Source organism: Ursus arctos, unplaced genomic scaffold (genome assembly GCF_023065955.2).
Source record: "Ursus arctos isolate Adak ecotype North America unplaced genomic scaffold, UrsArc2.0 scaffold_10, whole genome shotgun sequence".
NCBI lineage: Eukaryota > Metazoa > Chordata > Mammalia > Carnivora > Ursidae > Ursus > Ursus arctos.
In genome coordinates, this window is record NW_026622764.1 from 66929370 (window position 1) to 66952989 (window position 23620).

General features: G+C 38.7%; 1 protein-coding gene across 6 annotated transcripts in view; it reads right to left on the reverse strand.

Annotated features, from left to right (window-relative positions):
* The window catches only part of FRY (FRY microtubule binding protein), a 429999-nt gene that overhangs the window by 145956 nt on the left and 260423 nt on the right, over nucleotides 1-23620 (reverse strand). For all 6 annotated transcript variants that reach the window (XM_048215644.2, XM_048215641.2, XM_048215639.2 and 3 more), the window contains 8 exons: nucleotides 21202-21341; nucleotides 15889-15979; nucleotides 15583-15662; nucleotides 15387-15467; nucleotides 9692-9860; nucleotides 6336-6428; nucleotides 6142-6240; nucleotides 4365-4466 (listed from right to left, as the gene is read on the reverse strand). In XM_048215644.2, coding sequence (XP_048071601.2) covers nucleotides 4365-4466; nucleotides 6142-6240; nucleotides 6336-6428; nucleotides 9692-9860; nucleotides 15387-15467; nucleotides 15583-15662; nucleotides 15889-15979; nucleotides 21202-21341 — 855 coding nt within the window. The remainder of the gene's footprint in view (nucleotides 1-4364; nucleotides 4467-6141; nucleotides 6241-6335; nucleotides 6429-9691; nucleotides 9861-15386; nucleotides 15468-15582; nucleotides 15663-15888; nucleotides 15980-21201; nucleotides 21342-23620) is intronic.

Genomic DNA, 23620 nt, shown 5'->3' on the forward strand with positions numbered 1-23620 from the left:
TCTTTCAAAAAACTGAAGAGAAGGGAATACTCTCAAACTCATTTATGAGGCCAGCATTACCCTGATACCAAAACCAGATAAGGGCACACACAAAAAAGAGAAAATTACAGGCCAATGTACCTGATGAACATAGATGCAAAAATCCTCAACAAAATATTAGCAAACTGAATTCAAGAACACATTAAAAGGATTATGCACCATGATCAAGTGGGATTTATTCCAGGGATGGAAAGATGGTTCGACATTTGCAAATCAATCAACATGATAAACCACATTAACAAAATGAGGGACAAAATCATATGATTTCTCAATAGATGTAGAAAAGCATTTGACAAATTCAATATCCATTTACAATAAAAACAACAAATTGGGTACAGAGGGAATGAACCTCAAAATAATAAGAGGCCATATATCACAAGCCCACCGAACATCATACTTAACGGCAAAAAACTGAAAGCTTTTTCCCTAAGATCAGAAACAAGACAAGGATGCCCACTCTCACCACTTTTATTCAGCACAGATCTCCAACCACTGAGAGCTATTGTTGTTATTAACCATACAGTAAACACGTTTTTGTTTTTTTTTTAAAGATTTTTTTTTATTTATTTGACAGAGATAGAGACAGCCAGCGAGAGAGGGAACACAAGCAGGGGAAGTGGGAGAGGAAGAAGCAGGCTCATAGCAGAAGAGCCTGATGTGGGGCTCGATCCCAGATCGCTGGGATCACGCCCTGAGCCGAAGGCAGACGCTTAACCGCTGTGCCACCCAGGCGCCCCAGTAAACACGTTTTTTAACTTTTAAGGTTTCTTTTATGGTTTTGTTTCGTTTTTATAATCTGGACCTCCAGGATATTATAGTCACTATTACAAAATTTAAAAATTAAAAAATTGCTCCAATTATACCCATTTTGAAGGATGAGAAACTAGCACAGTTATTATGAATACTTAATACTACGTCCAAAGAACTATTAATAAACGGAGAGTCACAACAAAAAAGTAAGTACTATTAAATCAAGTTTCAAAACATATTTCCTTTTTCCAGAATTATGTGTATTATGGCAGATGTGAAAGGGATGTATCCATTTTAATTGCTCAATATGTTCAGATTCTGACATTAAATATATAAAAGAAAAAAGTATTGGTTCCTACTAAGACAGAGTTCTTGAAAGATGTCAGTGTTGTGTTAAGAAGGTGCCATAAATTCCCCATCACTTCACAAGGGTATATTGCTAATGTACGGTTGACCTACTTAACTAAGTGTAAATAAAGACTTCAAGTTTGTGTTACCAAAGCAGCCTGCTTCCGACAGACCGACTCTGAAGATAAACCAGGGCACTGACATTAAATGAACATTGATCTGAGAGCTTGTTTACTTTGGAAGCAGCAGATTTTTCACGCTCAGACACACTTGTATTCTGCTATATGTCACGCTGCCACCTTGATGACTCCCCTCTGCAGAACACATCAAAGATGGCTACTGAGTTCAACATGTAGGGTTCAAACATTAGGTTCATTATACTTAAGCATGTGTAGGAAAGTGGGACACACGGAGGGTAAGGGTGCTGGAAGCAAAAAGGGGAAAGGTAAACAGGGAGAAGAGTTGGTCTGCTGGTCATCATGAAATGATATGGTTGGCTCTAAGTCTCATAAAATACTGACACTATTCAAGACAAAGTATACTTCCGAAGCCATGTTAGTTTTTCCTCACGGAGTATTTGTAAGTTGGTTTGGAAGGTTTTCTGTATATTTATGACATTTTAAAATGGTCTCATTTTTTTAAAAGATTTATTCACTTATTACTTTAGAGAGAGAGAGGACACGGAGGGGAGGGGCAGAGGGAGAGGGAAGGAGAGACTCCCAAGCAGACCCCCTGCTGAGTACGGAGCCTGAGGTGGGGCCCCTTCCCACGACCCAAGTGGAAATCAAGAGTTGGAAGCTTAACGCTGGCACCCCTAAAATGGTCTCATTTAATCCCTACTGGGTTTAGTTCTTAATATATGTGATACCATTTTATTCCAATTTTAACTCATCAAGGATCTTTTTATATCTTTCAGCCTTGCGGTGGTGAATTCCGACAATTTATTACCCATAAAGTAAAATATCATTGCCTTAACTTGGCCTAATAACTACCTCTTTCATAGTTCATGAGGTCTTGAACCTTTACAAGTGGCACTAGTATCTCTCTACTCTCAACTTTTATATCCCTCACTGTTTCTATCATGCATTTTGAAACTTTGTTATATATCTGCCAATGAAATGCTAACTCCTTAAGGACAGAGACTCTAGTCTATATCTAGTTCAAATATAGTTGACTTCCCCTATGTTTCCCACTTCCAGCACCTTCCCTAGCACCTCACCCACTGGGCACTTCACACCCACTGGGTGAATGAACAGAATTCTGGAATTTGGTTCAGTCTCTATACTATTGCCTCTATATACTCTTTCTGATCTCATCATGGCCATTCTCTTAGAAATCCTAATGCTTGAAATGTCTGCATAGGGATACACCATCAGCTTGTAGTTCCACTTCTCTCTAGGGCATTTATAACCCTATTATTAAGTCTTTTTGCTGGGTTTTGACTAAAGCACCAATATTTTAACTTTGAAGCAATTACATTGCAAAGTAAGATTATGCCACTATATATTTCAAAAGCACCTACTTGAAACAAAAAATTTTGGTTTTTTGGCCACAAAAATAAACTGTCACGCAAAATATTATTTTAATTCTAATTAAAATTCATTGCAAACATACTTAGCACAACATATATAGAAAAATGCACTGTAAACATTCTTAATTATTTCTCTTTTTTATTTTGAGCAAAAAGACCATTTTCTACCTATGTGAAATGTAAATGAACAAAAAATATTTTTAACTGGAACTAATAACTGAAATAACTTAAAAGTGGATGAAACAACAACAAAATGACATTGGGCTGTGTGTTAGAGACGTATTACAGATGTATAAATCCCTAAGTAAAATATCGGAGAATGCCTATGATATAATAATTGATAACCCTGAAAAGCTTTTTGTTTTTCGGAATACTTAAAAGCTTAATTCTGTATCCACTGCTATTATATTTCACTGCCAATTTGAAGAAAAGAAATGATTCAAATCTTGGATTTCACAATCCGTGCTTAAAACAGCTCTAATGCAGATTGTGGTGTAATTATGGTAAATGCCAAAATAATATAATTAATCTTAACCACTTCACTAAATTAAAGTGTCTTATAACAAAAAAAACAAGGCAACATGTATAAGCACATACGGCATTGTATAATTAAATATATTTCAAAAATTCTAAAGCAGCAAATATCAAACACGTAGAAGAACTTCAAGACACAACTGGAAACAACTAGAAAATGTACAGTTTGCACTTATATTAGGGTTGGTTTCATTTAGTTGTCTTTTATCAATAGGTCACTAAAACTTAAAATATGCTTACCACTTACAAGTTATAAAGCCAAGTTTAAAGCTAATCATTATAGTAGTTTTAACTGTGGGTTCCTCAGTTTTAGGAACGATGACTTCATTCCTCTCGTCATCCAGCACCTGTGCTGCCTAGCTGCCTACCCACCACAGTACTTGTTCAGTGAATGCCCAGGGCTGATGGGCTGCCATGTGGCTTGAATAGAATACTTTCAAATAATCACAAATCACAATGACAGGAAATAAGTATTCTCTGTGACTGGGGTTAATCCTCCCACAGAAAGGAACTTTTCCCCCCAAATATTTTCCTAGACTGGAGGGGGAAGAGGAAGGATGCGAGAAGTACAGGTGAGCATCTGAAATCAATTCACATGGCCCTGTCAGTAAAGTGTGGCTTCCCTTTTTTAAAATCACTTAGACAAAATGCAATAATTAATGCATATACAGGGGTATTTAATTCTACCCTGAAAGTGATCCTTATTAGAAAAGATTAAATTCCCCAAATTTGGAGTGATTTCTCTTATCCCTGGTCATCTTCTAAAACTGACTATTATTTGGGGCACCTGGGTGGCTCAGTCAGTTAGGCGTCCGACTCCTGGTTTCGGCTCAGGTCACAATCTCAGGGTCGTGAGATCAAGCCCCTGTTGGGAGTCTACTTGTGATTCTCTTTCCCTCCTCCCTTTGCCCCTCCCCTGGCTTGCACTCTAAAATAAATAAATAAATAAATAAATAAATAAATAAATAAATAAATAAATAAAATCTTATATAAGACTGACTACATTTAATAAGGAGAACTCTTATTAATATTTTTTTTCATTATCCCAATAGTATAAGATAACTCCCCCACAAACATTAGGAATCACTCTCAGAAGCACATATGCCTGTCTCAGACACATATCTAGTTTATAAAAGACATTTTTGAATTGAGAAATACTAACTTTAAGGTTGGATAAGCAGTTGTTGAGGAAAATGTGCCACCTGTTCAGGAACAGCTGCTTCTGACTGACACAGAGAAGGCAAGTCACCAGGGGGTACAAGGCCTGAGGAGAAAGAAGGTGAGGTCACGAGATGATTTCAACAAACCAGGTAACACATAATCTCTGGAATGGCTACCTATCCATCTCCCTCTGTGGGCCAGAATAAACAGGACGCTTTAGAACACAAGGCTCGGGGGGGCCCTGAAGAGGTAGGCATTTCGCAAATGCCTTTTGAGGATGATGGGGGTGGAATTATCTAGAATTATGAAGTGTATAATAAGTTTCATGTATAGTAAGTAGAAATCCGATTCACTGATTTAGTCTTCATTTATGAATTTTAAAAACAAACTCATTATCTTAGCTCACTCTCAATCCTCAGAGAGAAAGCGGGAAGGCACACTAATTTCAAAAATGTTATTGGGTTTTTTGCTCATAAACATCTACTAGCTTGTCCTTGTCTAAGAGGTAGGTGTATATATTTTCTTTTGCATGCAATCTTCCTGTAATTAAGGAAGATTCCTAAAAGAAATGTTATTGCACTGGTAAACTCCACCAAGACAAATTTAACCACAGGAGGAATTTGCTTACGAGTGAATAAACAGAGGTGCTACTGTGCTTTTCCTGCCTAACTGGGCTGGTTTCCCACAGCAACTGGAGAAGATAGAAAAGCTAATGAGCGGCCACCCAAAAAATACATATGCAGAACCCATCACCATTCTGCTGAACCAGACATACACTGCGGTGGCACCCAAAGAATTAAGGCTAGTGAAGATTTAAACAAAAATATAACTGGTTCATCCGTTACATTGAATTAGCAAAAAAACAATGGCCACAATGAGATTCTGTGCTTCACAAACCATTAACTTCATTTTTTTATTCACTTGGTTTTAAATTGACTTTGAACTATGCTACCATTGAGTATAACTCTAATTCCAGCCAGTAATCTAAAAAAAAAAAAAAACAAAAAAAAAACACCAGTGATTAGTCACAATGACTATTAAAGTAGACAATGAGAATGTCTGTCACCACTGCCGGCAAAGCAACTCGGAACATCGGCTCAAATAATGGTGGCAATGCTCCTACTTTGAAGACTGGCATAAATCATGCCAGTAGACCAGCTACCTAAGGAACGTGCTTCCTCCATACGACCGCAATTATAGCTCATATGCCATGTGTCGAGTCATAAGCCAGAGCCTTTTTTTTTTAACACCACTGAGAGCGAAAGGTTGTGGTAATTCAAAAGACTTTTCGGTGCTGCTGCTCTTCTGCACAAAAGCTTTCACGACTATTGTCTTCTCAGCCTTCAGAGAATCTTTGCTATGGGCAACTGTCTCTCTCTAAGTCCCTTTGCTGCCTGCTTCCATTTTGATTGTGAGTATCAAGACAGGAACGAACCAGTGAAGACTTCAGGGGGTTGAAAACGATAAACTGTTATTATAAACTGACTTTTAGACTGGAAAAAATACTCAAATTAAAACAAAAATCAAGTTAAGCCAGTCATGAAAATAAACACCGAGAATCTTAGGACAAGAAGGGCCATATGAGGTGACACAGTCTAATCCCCTTATATTATTGTGATCCACTTATGGTCAACGTTAAGTGCCAGCTTCAAATTTTGAAATGCTTCCTCTTTTGGGGGGAGCTATAGGTAATGCTCCCATTATGGCTCTCAAATAGATTTCAGCCTAAGGATTTTAGCCTCTGCAGTGTCGCGTTTTGGACTTGCTCAGTTACTAACCAACGAATGCTTCTTTCGAGAAGAAAGTTCCAGCGTGGTGTCATAGAGGCTTTCAACAAAGTTTCTAAGGCAGGGAACATTTACTTCATTTTTAACAGCCTAAAAGAGAGATGCATGTTAATAGTATATTAATGAAATTAGTGATTCTCTAATCCAATTTGAAGAAGTTCTTAAAAATAAAAACGTTAACTCACAGCAGCAACTGGGACAAGAATTTCAACAAAAAGCCCAGCCAAGGCATGCTTGATATCTTTGTCTTTGACCTCGAGGAAGTAATGTGCACATTCCTAGGAAGTAGAAAAAAGCATAAAGGAGGGAGAACAGATTGAAATGTGCACATAAAATGTACTTAAACAAATTTAAGGAAACAGCTCTTAATTCAATCATACACACGGACATAGCATATTCCTTAACCCACTGAAGAAAATCACTGGATTCTAGCATTTATACTTAAGTTCAAAATGGCCTCAATGACATTTTGCAGGACTGGTTTTCTCACTCTCCTACTTCTATCTCAAATCACTGTGCTGAAAGGACAAAACATCTATAATCAGGGAACAGATACTCATCCACTGACTTATTGGTTGATTCATTCAGACATTCTTTGCTGACAAATTTCCATTGACCACATACAGTGTGTGGGGGCCTGGGTCCTTGATTAACCCACAAACACAGATCCCCAGAGAAGGTAAACATGGGAAGAGAGGAAGAAGATATTAAACTTATTTTGGGCCCTGTGACAGCCCCAGGCACAGAGCTGTTTACTTCTTAGCTCTGACATTTTAGGTGTGTTTATTATTCAGATAGTTTCATAAGCAAGTCTGGAAAGCTTCCCTCCCCCACCTCAGGCAAGAAACCTTTCGAATACTTCCTCAAGCAAGGATGTCTTTGCCTATGGACTACTATCTATGAAAGGGTATTTTTGGTGGCCCAGAGTATCATTTAATAGGAAAGCTGGCCTGTTTAGAATTCCACCAGCCTCTTTCTCCTTCCCGGCCTTTTTGGTAGTAACTCTTTATTAGGTATTGTTTTCATGGAAGGGTCCAAGGCTACATGTATTTGTGATGATATGTTAATATCCATATTAGCTATTATACTTACTTTCAGTCACCATTGGGCCCACTGCCAACAAAAGTTACTAAAATCCCTAGTCTACTAATGCTATACTAAGACATCAGTCCCAGAAAGGCATTGCCAACATGGAGTCATTGAGATGGTTTCCCCAATGCAGAATGGAGCTTCATGACTCCTGGAATTGTGGCCCTTTTCCTACAATATTTTGTATAGGTGTGTAACTACTCTTTCAAGTCATCATTCAAATACATAGATACATGAATTATTCATATGAGAGAGGGATAGAAATGGTTAACAGTTACTAAGTGCTTACCATGTGCCAAGAATCCTCAGAGCCACCTTCTAAGGTTAGTGCCATTATTACCGCTTTGCACAAAGGTAAGTGAGGTGGGGACGGGTTGAGGGTGACTTGCCCCAGGTCACAGTGCTGGTAAGTGCTAAAGTTTGAATTTAAACCCAAGAAGTTTGATACATGGCCTAAATTCTTTTTTTTAATAGCTTCATTGAGATAGAGTTCACATAATATGCAATTCACCCACTTGAAGTGTACAATTCAATAGCTTTTAGTATATTCACAATTGTATTTTTTTTAAAGATTATTTATTTATTTGACAGAGATTGAGTGAGTGAGAGAGAGAGAGAGAGAGAGAACAAGCAGGGGGAGCAGCCAGTAGAGGGAGAAGGAGAAGCAGACTCCCCACTGAGCACAGAGCCTGACATGGGGCCGGATCCTAGGACCATTGGGATCATGACCTGAGTCACCCAGGCACTCCCACAATTGTACATTTATCACCACAATTAAATTTAGAACCTTTTTATTACCCTGCAGAGAAACTCTGTGCTATTTAGCAGTCATTTCCAACCTCTCTATCCGCACTCCCCTCCTCTAAGCCCTACACAACCACCAATCTACTTTCCGTCTCCATGGATTTGCCTATTCTGGACATTTCATTTAAATGGAATCAAAAAATATGTGACTTCTGTTACTTAGCATAATATTTTCAAGGTACATCCATGCTGTAGCATGTATCAGTACTTCATTGATGGCCAAATAATATTCCCTTATACGGATATACCACCTTTTGTTTCTCTAGTCATCAGTTGATGAACATTTGGGCAATATTCACTTTTTTGTGATTATGAATAATGCTGCTATGAAATTTGCGTTCAAGTTTTTGCATGAATGTTTATTTTCATTTCTCTTGGATATAACCCTAGAAATGTGGAATTGCTGGCTTACATCCAACTCTAGATTTAACCCCTGAGGAACTGCCAAACTGTTTTCCAAAGTTGTTAGGCCTTTCTATATTCCAACCAGCAGTGTACGAGGGTTCTAATTTCTCTACATCCTTACCCATACTTGCTGTTATCTGTCTTTTTGATTATAGCCATTTTAGTGAGTATGAAGTGGCACAGCCTGTATGTCTAATCCCTATATCTAAGCTCTTCAGTGATAAAGACCTTCACTAAACCTAGCTCACAGCAGTATTAAAGTTTTATAAATTCTCATAGAGCCACATGTTCTGCAAAGTCCACATTAGCAACAATTCTTTTGTTAGCACATTATGTGAAACATGACGGAATTGACACCCAAACCTGTATGGTTTCGTTGATTTTTAAAAACTGATTCTCTTTTGGGGGCGCCTGGGTGGCACAGCGGTTAAGCATCTGCCTTCGGCTCAGGGCGTGATCCCGGTGTTGTGGGATCAAGCCCCACATCAGGCTCTTCCGCTATAAGCCTGCTTCTTCCTCTCCCACTCCCCCTGCTTGTGTTCCCTCTCTCACTGGCTGTTTCTATCTCTGTCAAATAAATAAATAAAATCTTTAAAAAAAAAATAAAAAAAATAAAAAAACTGATTCTCTTTTGGGGGCACCTGGGTGGCACAGCGGTTAAGCGTCTGCCTTTGGCTCAGGGTGTGATCCCGGCGTTATGGCATCGAGCCCCACATCAGGCTCCTCCGCTATGAGCCTACTTCTTCCTCTCCCACTCCCCCTGCTTGTGTTCCCTCTCTTGCTGGCTGTCTCTATCTCTGTCAAATAAATAAATAAAATCTTTAAAAAAAAACTGATTCTCTTTTGTAGTAGGAATAAAAAGTTTTCTGCATTATTTAAAGTTCTGATGCCAAGAATGTTAACATAGCCACCTCAATGCTATCAATTATAAAAAGCAAAAAATCAGCTATATTTTATTCATAGATCAATCCGTAGCTGATGATCAAAAAGAGAAAAAAGTCAACCAGTAAGACATTCCACTATACACCCTACTTCAAAGGTGATATGAAAGCTTAAAAGTGAAATTATCTGCCTGTAACTCTATTATTTGGTTACAAAGCACGTTATGCATTACTGAGGAAAAAGTAGGACTTCTTCCACATTGTCAAGTGAATGGGTTTTCACATTCCAAGTCAGTCATTCTGATGAAGGGAGTTGTTCAGGTTGACAGCCCCTTGGATCTCCTGCCCAAAATGTTGCCTACCTGCATAAACTGAAGAGAAGCCTCAAAGTCTTCCACCGGATACATCTTAATTCGAAAGAACTTCATCCCCATTATCAGGCTGATAATGCTCTGAACAACATACGGGCTCTGCTCTTTGTGCCGTAATTCCTTGAGTTCTGCCATAAATTTCTTCTTTACAGCAGGGAATCTAAGAAGAGAACATGAGTGGTTTATTAAATAATGGTATGAAAGTGAGTATAATGGAGGCCTCCAGCATCTAGGAGCGACAGGGCACAGTGACAGGAGCCCTTTGAATGGTTGAAGTATATGGCTATCATTTTTTAAGGCTTTGTTATTGGGGATTTGGTAAAGAATACAATCTTCTCATTTCTTCTCTTATCCTACAATATACTCAACATTTCCTTCAGTCAGGGAGAAGATCCAGGGTTATTTAGACCCTCTCAAAATGGCCTCGCTTGTAAATTGAGCATGACAAAAGCTCCATTTCCTCAGGCTGGGCAATTTCCAACATACTCGCATACCCCAAGGGCCTGATGTATCTCTAATTGTAAGCATCCGAGCAATACCATGGGCCTGCTCTTTCTGACAATGACAGCAAATCATGCCAAGAAACAGTCCTAATCCATTTCCAGAGTTTTCGATTGTTGTTTCTTTTATACCTTTAGGTTAATGATCATTGAAAAAAATATTTCTACACTGTAAGAAAATCTAATAATGAAAAAATTCAAATCAAATCTAAAAGAAGAATAAGCTTTTCTACATGTATGGGATGTTACAACTAAAAAGACACAGTCCACAAGGAACTTAAGGCATCTGTATTGCTTAACAGTAAAATACTAGTAGTTAATAACATTAATTACAACAACATTATCATATAGGATCATAAAAAAGAGTGAATCCTAAGAGGCTGGAAAATAGTAGCAGATCTGCGAAGTACCCAAGGTGGAGGAACATACACATAAAAGTTATCCCAAATATTTCCGAAACGGCTGGTTAAAAGAACAAGGGAAGCCTTGTAAAACTCATTGCGTTTTGCTTCCTGAGACGATCAGCCTGAGATTCCACATAGGTGAAAAAGTAATTAGGAGCAAGGCATGATTAAAGAGGGTTATTATGATTATAAAAGTTAAAGGCCAACTAACAGAATCCTGGAAGGTTGAAACAACTCTTGACAGCTCAAGGGAGAAACCTGAGGACAAATAAAGTAGGCGGTAAACATGGAGATATTGTTTCACCAGAAGGCAGTACAAGAGGGCCATGATTGGCAAATAGGTGTCAGAGACTTGGTGACAGCTGGCCACTTTCTCGTTCTTGGCTCGGGTGCAGGAGGTTATGTGGTGCTCATTTGGTAATAATTTGTTAACACTCTATTTTTCCAAAGCAATTTACAGATTTTTCTTCATGATTGCTACGTATATCTCACAGTAAAAGAGGTTTTTAAGAGGGCAATGGAACAGAAAATAGAAACTCCAAATTCCAATGTCATCTTTCTTTTCTACTTCTCATAGAGTAGGAAATAATCTGACGCTGAGGACGGCGATGATGACAGCTACAAGCAGACATCCAAGGCCTACGATACGCCAAGCAAAGTTTGGCGAACCCTACATTTCATCTTTGCGATCATTCAGTCCTCACAATTTATGCAGAGTACTGTTATTACACCCTTTCTACAGAAAAGGAACTTGAGGCTGAGATTTCTAAATGTGATAAAGTCGCACAGCTGGCAAGTGGCAGAGCCAGAATTTCAAGCCAAATGTCTGGCCCTAGAGTCCCTACGCTTCCTCTCTGCTAGGTTATGTCTGGCCCAGTGGTTCTCAAAGTGTGGCCCCCAGATCAACAGCAGCATCACTGCTGGGGAACTTGTGAGAAACACTCATCATTGGCCCACACCACACCGACCGAATAAGGAACGCTGGGGCTGAGTGCCGGGACTCCTGTTTAACAAGCCCCGAGGTGATTCTGCTGTGCTGAAGTTTATGAAACACTGGTCTAGACCAGGAATCATGATAAGGTATATCTGTAAGATGGTTTATATTTTATGCACATTATACTCCTTTACATTTTTACCTTTGCAACAATCCACTGCGTCAGGCAGTGAACACATTTCCATTTTACAAATGAAGAAACAGATGTGGAAGATGAACATGACAAGACTCAAACCCAGGTCTTCTGACACAAATTCCAGGAATTTCCACTATATTCCAGCTGCCTGACATTGTCATGAACTATGAAATACAGTCACTGCCCTAAGAACAGTGTACAGTGTGATTGGGAAGATGAAGCAATGCAGAAAAGACCATGAACCATGTGAATAATTACAATTTTAAATATTAAATAATAAGATAAATAATTATCAAATATTATTTATTAATCAAAACAATCATTATAGCTAATCATTTAAATTATTAAATATTATTTATAATAAGATTAATAATAATCATAATAATTATTATTATTGTTTATGAGGTGTAAGTTCACCAGTGCCTGACCCTTTGCTAGGATCTTGCTGATCCTTCTGGCAGGTGGAATGGCCAGGCCAGATCACTTTCTCACATTTCACATTGCCTTTTACAAGAATAATACATTTAAAGAGGCTCCAGGGCATAGGAGAATGAAAGGGCTCTTCCCAGCTGGATAATTAGTGGAGATTTCTGGGGATTTGAGTTGAGGTAAAGGCTGAGTCTTTAGGCAGTGATGATAATGGGTGGGAAGCAGAGATGGCGTGCAAAGCAATGGAAGGGACACTTTTAATCAAGATTATAAAAATTTATTAATTCTCAACTGGATTTTTAAAAATTATATTTTTATTCAAGTTACTTCCAAACAGTAAAAAAAACTTACCAAGGATTTTAATTTTAGAAATGTGAAAGCTTAAAAGGAAAAAGTGATCTTGTAGGTTAGAGTTATATTGTTTAAAGAACATATGATACTTAGGGAAGTTTGTTTTCTATCCCTCATCCATGACTAAAACAAGGAGCGGTAGGAGAGGGCAGGTTACTTGTATAACTAGTTCAACAGTCTCAGGAGTGGGTGGCTGGCAGTCTATTTATTTCTCATTGAAGAATAAATATGGCTATCTTTTACTTTTAAAAGTCCCAGATGACATAAACATACTATTTTAGTATTAAAAAAAAGCCTAAAATCTATTTTTCTGTAAAATAATTTTAGGGAAAAATTAATTCATTTTCAATGACTGTGCCTTTAGTGTTTCACGCCGTCTTTAGTAAACACAGTAACTAAATGATTACTCAGTCTTTGGTACACTAGAACATCCATATAAAAATAAATTGCTTTAAAATGTTCAGTACATATTGTAAAAGTCAGAGTTTTAAAATATATACATTATGATTATATCACATAAAGAGAAAGCAATTTTGAAAGCTATGAGTCTTAGAGGCCATTATCACTATATAAATAAATATACCAGATTTTAACCAAAGAAACTTACCTTAAAAAAAAAATCAAACTTTAACTTAACTGACTTTTAAAAAGTCAACACTTTGGGTGAATATCACTAAATAGCAAAATTTTTTTCCCTTAATGTTATTAGGAATTAAGTGCATTATCATTAGTAAGATCAAAAATAGTGATTTTGCTAAAACTTAAAGACTAAAACTAAGCATTAATAACTAAAGTCATAATGAAGAAAATATTTCATATGCATTACCACTGGGAGCTAGATGTAAAGTCCAAAATTAGAATTGTTATATTACTCGAGTTTATTAAAAAAAAAAAAAAGATAACCACCCTGTACTAGATAAGCATACATCCTTTCTTCCCCCCCCCCCCCCCGAGAACAAAGGAAACAGTACTTTTCTAAGGCAATGACAAAGTAATGTTTCTGGCATACTCACAAAAAGGAAACAATGTGATAATTTGGATTAGGACACCAGTTTAAGATTGTACTATCTATTAATAAAGGTTATCTATACATTGACTGGTTGAGAATATATCATTGTGATTACTATACTCTACTGTAGTTACTATAAGAAGCCACTGACCAAGGGGTTCTCTTATGACTGGAAAGCACTGGAGCATTGTCCAAATTGAGACCTTTCATATACCCGACTATTGCAGAATTGGGACAAATACTGACATCATGGAAATTAAAACAAGCCATGGTTGGCAAGAAAACACTGGCTTGGTGGATCATGTAAATCTGACCTAATATGGAAATTCCTATAACCTCAGAATGTGGCTTAGTTATGACATTGTTTTTCAGTTCGTTCACAACCAACTCAAAATCACTATTGCTAAGGAAGGTGATTCTACTGGAACCAATATTGTGAATGAATAGTGCACAAAACTAAGAAAAACACAAAAAGCCATTTTTGGCAAATTAAATCTTCCAAATGATAGTATAAGAGAATTGGACTGGGATAATTACAGAAGGAATTACATAGGAATTACATAGGAATTACATAGGAATTACATAGGAATACGTTGAGAGTTTCAGGATTTGACACAAATGCCAATACTTCTGTCCTTCAATTGCAATAGAAAAAGATGTATTGGGCTTTGTTTTTCTTGATGATTCATGAACCACGATTATGACAATGGGTTGCCATAGAAGTGCAATATAATCTCATGCAAAATGGCCCAGATAACACTACGGTTTGGTTCTTACAGACGCTTTGGCTACTTTTTCTTTCCTCTCTGTAGCTGCCAGGCTTTGAGCTTGATATTTCTCACTACTATCAGTGTATCTACCTCTCTCTCCTCTAACACTAATGTTTTAGGTAAGAAAAAATATGTAGCAGAGATGAATAGATAAACCAGGTTAAATAAATCACACCGAAGTATTTTGGGGGTCTGTTTCCTGAGTTCTTGTTTCTGTTTTCGCTAGGTAAGGTTGCTGAGTAAGTACTTTCTACAAAATTTTGTTTTTTGATAAATTGGGCATTTCCATGCTATTGAGTTAGGAAATTCCATCTCTTGGAGATAAAAATCTCTTTCTAAGCATCACATTTCACAAGCATCAGGGCATCACTGTTGCTTTAATTTCACCTCTTGGCCTGGATTCATAGTTTGTCTCTGGCTCATTTTGCCTAACCTAGGCGTTCAGGATTTTGCCTGATTTGCCTCAGGGATGAATAAGATGAAGACGGGTGAATAAGGTGTGACATCACTTTTGGAAGAAGTATATTATTGCTAATAGTCTAACACCACTTTGTTCTAGCCTGCTAAGTAGTGTTATGGGGCCAGATAAATTTAGCAATGAGAACTTTCCCCCGACTTGTTTCCATGACAGAGTCTGGGACATTTTTAGCTCAGCTGAATTAAGTAAGGTCTATAGTAGAGGGACAATTTAGAATGGAATTTTCCCATTCACAGATGATATATATCGTATCTACCCACTCATGGAATATAGAAAACAGCACTTCTGAAACCGGTAAACTCCTTTGGAATATTTGGGCAGAGAGAAAAGAAACTTGGTTAGTCCATTTCTTTCTTTGATGCAGTAGTCTGAAACTCATGGACTCCTGGTAGGACCTGGCCCAACTGCCAGGTAAAAAAGATAATGGAGAAAACAACTGAAAACAGACTTGGTATGTGCCTCAAGAGGGCTTTTAGTCAGTTTCAGAGACATGGCGCCTATAGCCATAAGGACCCAAGCTCTCTGCTAGCTCACACACAGCCCCTTCCTGAGAGCTGGGCTGGGCTGCAGAAGAGGCACTCGAGCTCTTCTAGTAAAGGACTGACGTACACTTACTTAGCTTGTGCCAACACTCCGATGACTTCCGCATACAGGTCTGCCACAATGTGCATATTGCCAGTGTTAGGACCAAGGTACCTAAGTAAGATATGATTGGACAAGTGAGGGATCCCTGGTCATCTAAAAAGAGCACACTTGTTTAAGATTTAAGTACCCAACTTCTTCAAAATTCTAAAGAGAGAAATTACTTTACCCTTCTTTGTACTTAAAGTGCTTGAAAGCCAAGTTAATAACATCATGTATGAGACTGTCTATTACAGGATGAAGTGGAATCTGAAAAGGGAAAAAAAAGAAGATGGCTTTTAATCTGGAAGGAAAAAATAAAGATCAAGTCAGTAACAGTACTTCTGGTAACTATATACGGCCTTTAGCAATCAATAAACATAATTCACATGACCCAGGATTTGAAATACATGAACAATTTAAAACTTACATTTTAAAAACAGAAGTAGTTTTCAGATAAATCTTATCTAAAAGGAACATTAAATTACTGACCTACCTGTTTCAAAACTTCTATTAATACTAAAGAAAAAATAAAATCAATGGCGAGGTCCCGTCTTTCCATTAAATAATCTCGCTGTTGTTCATCACTGTAAAATTTAAAATATTCACATTCAGTGGCATTGAAGATTATTTTCAGAGTGATACAACTCACCAGACATCAAGGGCTCATTCTCAATGAACTGCAAACCAATTCTGCTATTACGAGGTTACAGTGGTAAATATATGCTAATGCTTATTATCAGTGAGATGTAGGGAACTCACATTACATCAGAATATTTGACTTCAAATTTCAACTTCTCAACCACGTCAACTTGAGTAGCTACTTGTATCTACAACCCCATCCAATGATCTTTCTTTCTTTCTCTTTCTTTCCTTCTTTCTCTCTTAATAAAGGTTTTATTTATTTGCGAGTGAGAGAGAGCGCACAAGCAGGGGAAGGGGAAGAAGGAGAAGCAGACTCTCCACTGAGCTGGGAGCCCGAAGCAGGGCTTGATCCCAGGACCCTGGGAGCATGACCTGAGCTGAAGGCAGATGCTTAACCGACTGAGCCACCCAGGTGTCCCTCCATGGACTTTTCTAAGGTGACTTCCTGGAATTCTATCATCTGTAGAATGGATACAGACCCAGGGCGGGGCTGCCATACTGGAGGTGGATATTGACAAGCTCTTGTGAAAGAAGCTACACAATGTAGGAAACAGTAAGGACAGAATATGATTATCAGTGACAGCAGGACTACAGAGGGTGGAGAAAGGTTAAGAATCACTTTTCTTTTTTTGTTTCCATGCCTCTTTCCTCCTGACCTTCTGCCACTTGAGATTTATGAATTAAGAAGTGAAGGGGCAGTGGGAGAGAGAATGGTTATACAGCAGGCGGAAGAAAGGTAGGAAGAGGCAAAGGGGAGTCATCTGAACTCACTCAAAAGTTAGGGAGCAGAATTAGCACTGTCAGAAGGACAGAAATGTCCATCCACCCTCACCCCATCCCCACCTCGAACCCCCAGGTGTGGCTTATTGAACATACTAACTGAGGGCTAAAGTGGAATTGAAACAAGAAAGACAAATGACATGACTGCCGAGACCCTGGCACAGAACTGTGGCTAAGAACGCTGGCTTTGGTGTGGAACAGTTCTGGGTTAAAATGATGCCTCTTCTATTTCCCAGTAATTGCTCCATCTACAAAATGGGAATAATAATAGTAACTACAGGAAGGTCTGCTTGAGTATTAAATAAGATAAAGTGTGTGATGTATTTAACATAGTCTCTTGAATACGGAACTGCTCAATACTTGCATATTAAGGAAAGGATGACCAGATTTGGGCTTGTCAGGCAGGCATTTTTGAAATAAGTCAAGAATATTTTATCTTATTTTTTAAAATCTTTTTTTTTAAAGATTTAATTTATTTATTTGACAGAGAGAGAAAGAGAGCAAGCGAGAGCACAAGAAGGGGGAGCAGCAGGCAGAGGCAGAGGGAGAAGCAGGCTCCCCACTGAGCAGGGAGTCTGACATGGGACTTGATCCAAGGACCCTTGGATCGGGACCTGAGCTGAAGGGACACACTTAACTGACTGAGCCACCCAGATGCCCCAAATCAAGCATATTTTAAATACGGAATATTTTTCCCCTTAGTCAAAGGGAATGAAAAGAAAGTTGATATTCAATATCTAAAAAATAACTCCTGGAGAAGCCCTGTAACCCTGAGCAGGACAAATGAAGGCTGCTGAATGACAGAATGGGTCAGCAAGGGAAGTTGCACTGTAACTGTCAAGGAGAAATGTATGGACAGGGTAGGAAAGCGTTCACTCAGGTTCATTGTGAATTAGTCCGGCCAAGAGGAAGAACACTGGCCCACACCATCTATCTGAAGTCCTTCAAGACCCACTAGCACTGGAAAGAGCTTCTGCCAGCTGGAGGAGAGGAAAACACATGAAATTCCATTAAAAAAAGAGAACATTCACAAGTCTGACCTAGAGATTATATCATGGAATAAGTAAATAAGAAGTTTGAAGACTGAAAGGGAAGAGACCTTTCAAAGATGGCCAGCAGCAGTAGACAGAAAATTGTTGTGCTGGATGGCCAACAAGGGTCTTTAAAAGGGGCCAGAGGACCTTGAGAAAGTAGCAGTTCTTGGCAGGGAAAAAAACTTTAAACCCCTGATTCTCTTTAATAAGTCAATTTATGCTTTCAAATAAAAGTAAGACCTATACTTTTCCAATAGTGAATTCAACTTTATTGCTGGTTTGAGGTCTAACTGCCAGGAGCCGGCAGCATTTGACAAATTTATTTGGCAGTCAAAATGTTGATGTTATACTAATCTTAGAAATCGTAACCCTAGTACACATCTGTCACATTTGACTGTTTTCGGTTGCTTATGCTTCTCTCTAAAGTTCCCCTTTTCTTTTTTTCTAGTAACAGAAACTCGCATTATTACCTACATCGTGCTCTAGACGCTCTCATTTTTTTGGCTTTCTCCCAAACACACATTCTTATTTTGAACTTCCAAAAGCTAATTAAATGCTGCTGAGTTGAATTTCACTGTTCTGATGCCGTATTTGATCTTGGCTATTACTCTGATCTCTTAAAAACAATCAGTAACCTGATTTTTCAAATATTATTTTCAATCCATAAAGAAATAAATTCATGAAAAATCCAGTTTTAGTAACTACATTCTGACAAAACAGAGAAACAAAACCAAAACTCAGTTAATTCAACTCACTAAAGAGGCCCCATTCTTTACCCCCAAGGAAAAGTTTAATATCTGTTTATAAACTAATATGCAATGTGGGAAGAATAATAAAATGATACCATTAATTAATTATTTTTTTAAAAAAGATTTTATTTATTTATTTGAGAGAGAGAGCACAAGAGGGGGCAGGGGAGCGTTAGAGAGAGAAGGACAAGCAGATTCCCCACTGAGTATGAAGCCATACATGGGCTCAATCCCCGGACCCTGAGACCATGACCTAAACCAAAGTCAGACGCTTAACCAACTGAGCCACCCAGGTGCCCCTGATACCATTAATTAACTGATCACACAGTCTGAACCATTTTCAGACAGATTTAAGATTTTACCTTTGAAATCTGATACATCAAAAAATATTTGTAAGAAGAGACTGCTAATTAGTATGGGGTTTCTTTTTGGGGTGATGAAATGTTCTGGAATTAGTGGTGATGGCTGCACTACCTTGTGAATATACTAAAAACACAGAACTACACACTTGAAAAGAATGAATTTTGCCATGTGTAAATTATATCACAATAAAAATTTCCCTCTCTTCAACTAAAAAAATGATTTAATATGAAAAAGTTATTACTATCTCTCCCAAACAAGATGATAAATAAATGACTGAATCTTGCATAAACTCGAGCATATTATAAAATGAAATTAGAAGTTTGGATGAAATGTAATTCATTTCATGACACTGAGAAGTGGATATTTAAAAAAAAGCATTAGACATGTCAAGAAAAATGAGAGATAAATCACTCACAAGAAGTAGCTAATATCTGATTTTCTGAATGATTCATTTCAGTTTACTCTCTTTAAAAATGCATAATCAATTCATATGGAGAAGTCTGTTTTTAAAATAATTTTTAAAAGGTAAATACAGCACACTTTCTTATATTTGCTTATATTTCAAACATATGAATTACATATATTTACATAAACATTTAGGGGATGCACATTCATTTGACAGTACAAGAATCTTAAATTTTATGGTTGCTAAAGTGTTTCTGCAGCAGCAAGTTCCACTTTTCAAATCCATAACAGAAGGGGAGCACTGAATAAATAAACAAAATTCTCAGCTGCAAGGGAAGTTCGAGATGGTGTAATCTGACTTCCCTGTTTTGCTCGAGAAAGTATAGAGAGATGGTGAGTTGCCCAAGTCACAGGGCTAATTCATGGCAGCTCCAGACCTACTGCCCGTGTCCCGCCCCGCCCTCCTCCCCACTCGGGCACCCTGGGCACTCAAGGTTACTAGCAAGGATGAGGCAGCATCACGCAGGGCCTGCAACAGCCCTTCTGCTTTAGGGGACACACTGGAGGAGACACAGCTCAGGAAAGAAGCAGACGAGAGGGTAACCTAGGGCTCTTTACACCTGCCCCACCAATGTCAAGATAAGGCTGAGTATGTCTTTTCAACCTGTGACAAGCGGCAGTGACTAGTACTCCCACTGCTAGACAGCCCCTCTCCCCCCACCCCCCACAGCACCTGCTAGCATGTGCAGGCAGGTTCAGATGATGCATAAATCCCATTTTGACTCATGTTTCTGGAAGGAAGGAAGGAAGGAAGGAAGGAAGGAAGGAAGGGAGGGAGGGAGGGAGGGAGGAAGGAAGGAAGGGAGGAAGGAAGGAAGGGAGGGAGGGAGGAAGGAAGGGAGGGAGGGAGGAAGGAAGGGAGGGAGGAAGGAAGGGAGGAAGGAAGGAAGGGAGGGAGGGAGGAAGGAAGGAAGGGAGGGAGGAAGGAAGGAAGGAAGGAAGGAAGGGAGGAAGGAAGGGAGGGAGGGAGGAAGGAAGGAAGGGAGGGAGGGAGGGAGGAAGGAAGGAAGGGAGGAAGGAAGGAAGGAAGGAAGGAAGGAAGGAAGGAAGGGAGGGAGGAAGGAAGGGAGGAAGGAAGGAAGGGAGGGAGGAAGGGAGGGAGGAAGGAAGGAAGGAAGGGAGGGAGGGAGGGAGGAAGGAAGGAAGGGAGGAAGGAAGGAAGGAAGGAAGGAAGGGAGGGAGGAAGGAAGGGAGGGAGGAAGGAAGGAAGGAAGGAAGGAAGGGAGGAAGGAAGGAAGGAAGGGAGGGAGGAAGGAAGGGAGGGAGGAAGGAAGGAAGGGAGGAAGGGAGGAAGGAAGGAAGGAAGGGAGGGAGGAAGGAAGGAAGGAAGGGAGGGAGGAAGGAAGGAAGGAAGGAAGGGAGGGAGGAAGGAAGGGAGGAAGGAAGGAAGGAAGGGAGGGAGGAAGGAAGGAAGGGAGGGAGGAAGGAAGGGAGGAAGGAAGGAAGGAAGGGAGGGAGGAAGGAAGGAAGGGAGGGAGGAAGGAAGGAAGGAAGGAAGGAAGGGAGGAAGGAAGGAAGGGAGGGAGGAAGGAAGGAAGGGAGGGAGGGAGGGAGGAAGGAAGGAAGGGAGGAAGGAAGGAAGGAAGGAAGGAAGGAAGGAAGGGAGGGAGGAAGGAAGGAAGGGAGGGAGGAAGGAAGGAAGGAAGGAAGGAAGGAAGGAAGGGAGGAAGGAAGGAAGGAAGGGAGGAAGGGAGGAAGGAAGGGAGGGAGGAAGGAAGGAAGGAAGGAAGGGAGGGAGGGAGAACCTCATAATTCCTACACAAAAGAATATACCTTTTTGATTTATTGCTTGCTCTTGGTCTGTACTCATGTGATTCACCCTCAATGCCATTTTGCCTTTTGTACCAGTCAGAGAGCGTGCGCAGAACGGAAGGCAGGCAGTACTCAGAAAGAGAGCTCAGGGAGCTGATGACCTACAGAGAAAAACAGGGGATAAAAAAGCTTTGGCGGCCCCGCCAATTACTGAGAGACTTTTCATTTCACAAATAACTCCAAGCTATATGCACCACAAAATCTTCTTATTTATCACATCTTTCCTTTAATAATCTTTATTAGTATATTCCCAAGGGCCCAAATCTCTTAATGTTGACAGATGTTCTTTATATTATAATTTTGTGGTTCAAAAAAAGTTAATTACTTTGACTTCCTTTCATTCCAGAAATCAGATGTTAATTGCACACAGGCTATTCATGGACCACAGAGAAATTATTTCCCACACTGTCCAAGAAGTATAGTGCCTTGTACTCCTTAAGTCTCAAAAATGCTTGTTGTATATATAAATAAATATATTAATTAACACAATTACATTAGTCACTTAAGTGAAATTAAAAAAAAAATCTAGCTCCCAAACAAATAACCTAAGTGGTAATACAATGTATGGGTTTCTGCCAATAATCATTCATCCACTCATCTGAGTTATGCCTCAAATTAGACTCAAGACCTGAACCAGTACCAATAATTTCCTGTGTATCACCTTAAAGGCAAACTACTGCTCTTCTTTTTTTAAACAACAAACATATCTTTGATAGATGAGTTATTTTAATTTCCTTATCTGGAACGATTTGTGATCTTTTATTAATTATCATGAGAAAATTAACCCCAACTGATATCTCATACCACGTGCAAAAATTAATTTAAAAATCATACTATAAAAATTTAAAACTCTAAAGCTTCTGAAGAAAACACAGGAGAAAATCTTTGTGACTCTGGGCTAGCCGAGGATTTTCTAGGTAACACACCAGGAACAAACTCCATGACAATTTGATACTGAACGTCATCAAAATTAAAAGCTTCTGTTCTGGGGATAATTCAATCAATCAAGGATGGTTCGCTATTCACAAATCAATCAACGTGATACACCACATTAACCAAATGAAGGATACAAAGTCATACGATCATCTCAAGAGATGCAGAAAAAGCATTTGACAAAATTCAACATCATTTATGATAAAAATGTTCAATAAAATGGGTTTTGGGGGAACATACCTCAACATAAAAAAGGCCATACATGAAAAACCTACAGATCACATCATATTCAGTGGTGAAAAACAGAGCTTTTCCTTTAAGATCAAGAACAAGACAAGGATGTCCATTGTTACCACTGTGTTACAACATAGTACTGTAAGTCCTAGACACAGCCAACAGCCAAGAGAAAGAAATAAAAGGCATCCAAATTGGCAGGGAAGAAGTAACGCTGTCACAAGTTAAAGACGGCATGATACTATATATATTCTAAAGACTCTACCAAAAAACTATTAGAAGCAATAAATGAGTTCAATAAAGTCACAGTATACAAAATTAATACACAGAAATCAGTTGCATTTCTCGACGCTAATAACAAAGTAGCAGAAAGAGAAATCATGAAAGCAATTCCATTTACAATTGTACCAAACAGAATAAAATACCTAGTAATAAATTTAACCAAGGAGGTAAAAGACCTGAATCAGATAACTATTAAGATATTGACAAAAGAAATTGAAGAAGACACAAAGGAAAGATATTTCATCTTCATGGATTAGAAGAATTAATATTGTTACAACGTCCATACTACCCAAAGCAATCTACAGATTCAATGCAATTCTTATCAAAATACCAACAGCATTTTTCACAGAAGTAGAATAAATAATACTAAAATTTGTATGGAACCTCAAAAGGCCCCGAATAGCCAACGCAATCTTGAAAAAGAAGAACAAAACTGGAGGCATCACAATCCCAGATTTGAAGATATACTACAAAGCTCTAGTAATCAAAACAGTTTGGTACTGGCACAAAAACAGACACATAGATCAATGGAACAGAATAGAGAGCTCAGAAATAAACCCATGCATATAGGGTCAATTAATCAATGACAAGGGAGGCAAGAATACAAAATGGAGAAAAGACAGTCTCCTCAATAAATGTCACTGGTGTTGGGAAAACTGGACAGCTACACACAAAAGAATGAAACCAGACCACTTTATTATACTTTTTCACACAAAAATAAACTCAAAGATGCCTAAATGTGAGACAGAAAACCATAAACCTCCTAGAAGAAAACACAGGCAATAATTTCTCTAACATCAGTCCTAGCAACATTTTTCTAGATAGTCTCCTCAGGCAAGGTAAACAAAAGCAAAAATAAACTAGTGGGACTAACCCAAAATAAAAAGCTTTTGCGTAGTGTAGGAAACCATCAACAAAATGAGAAGGCAAC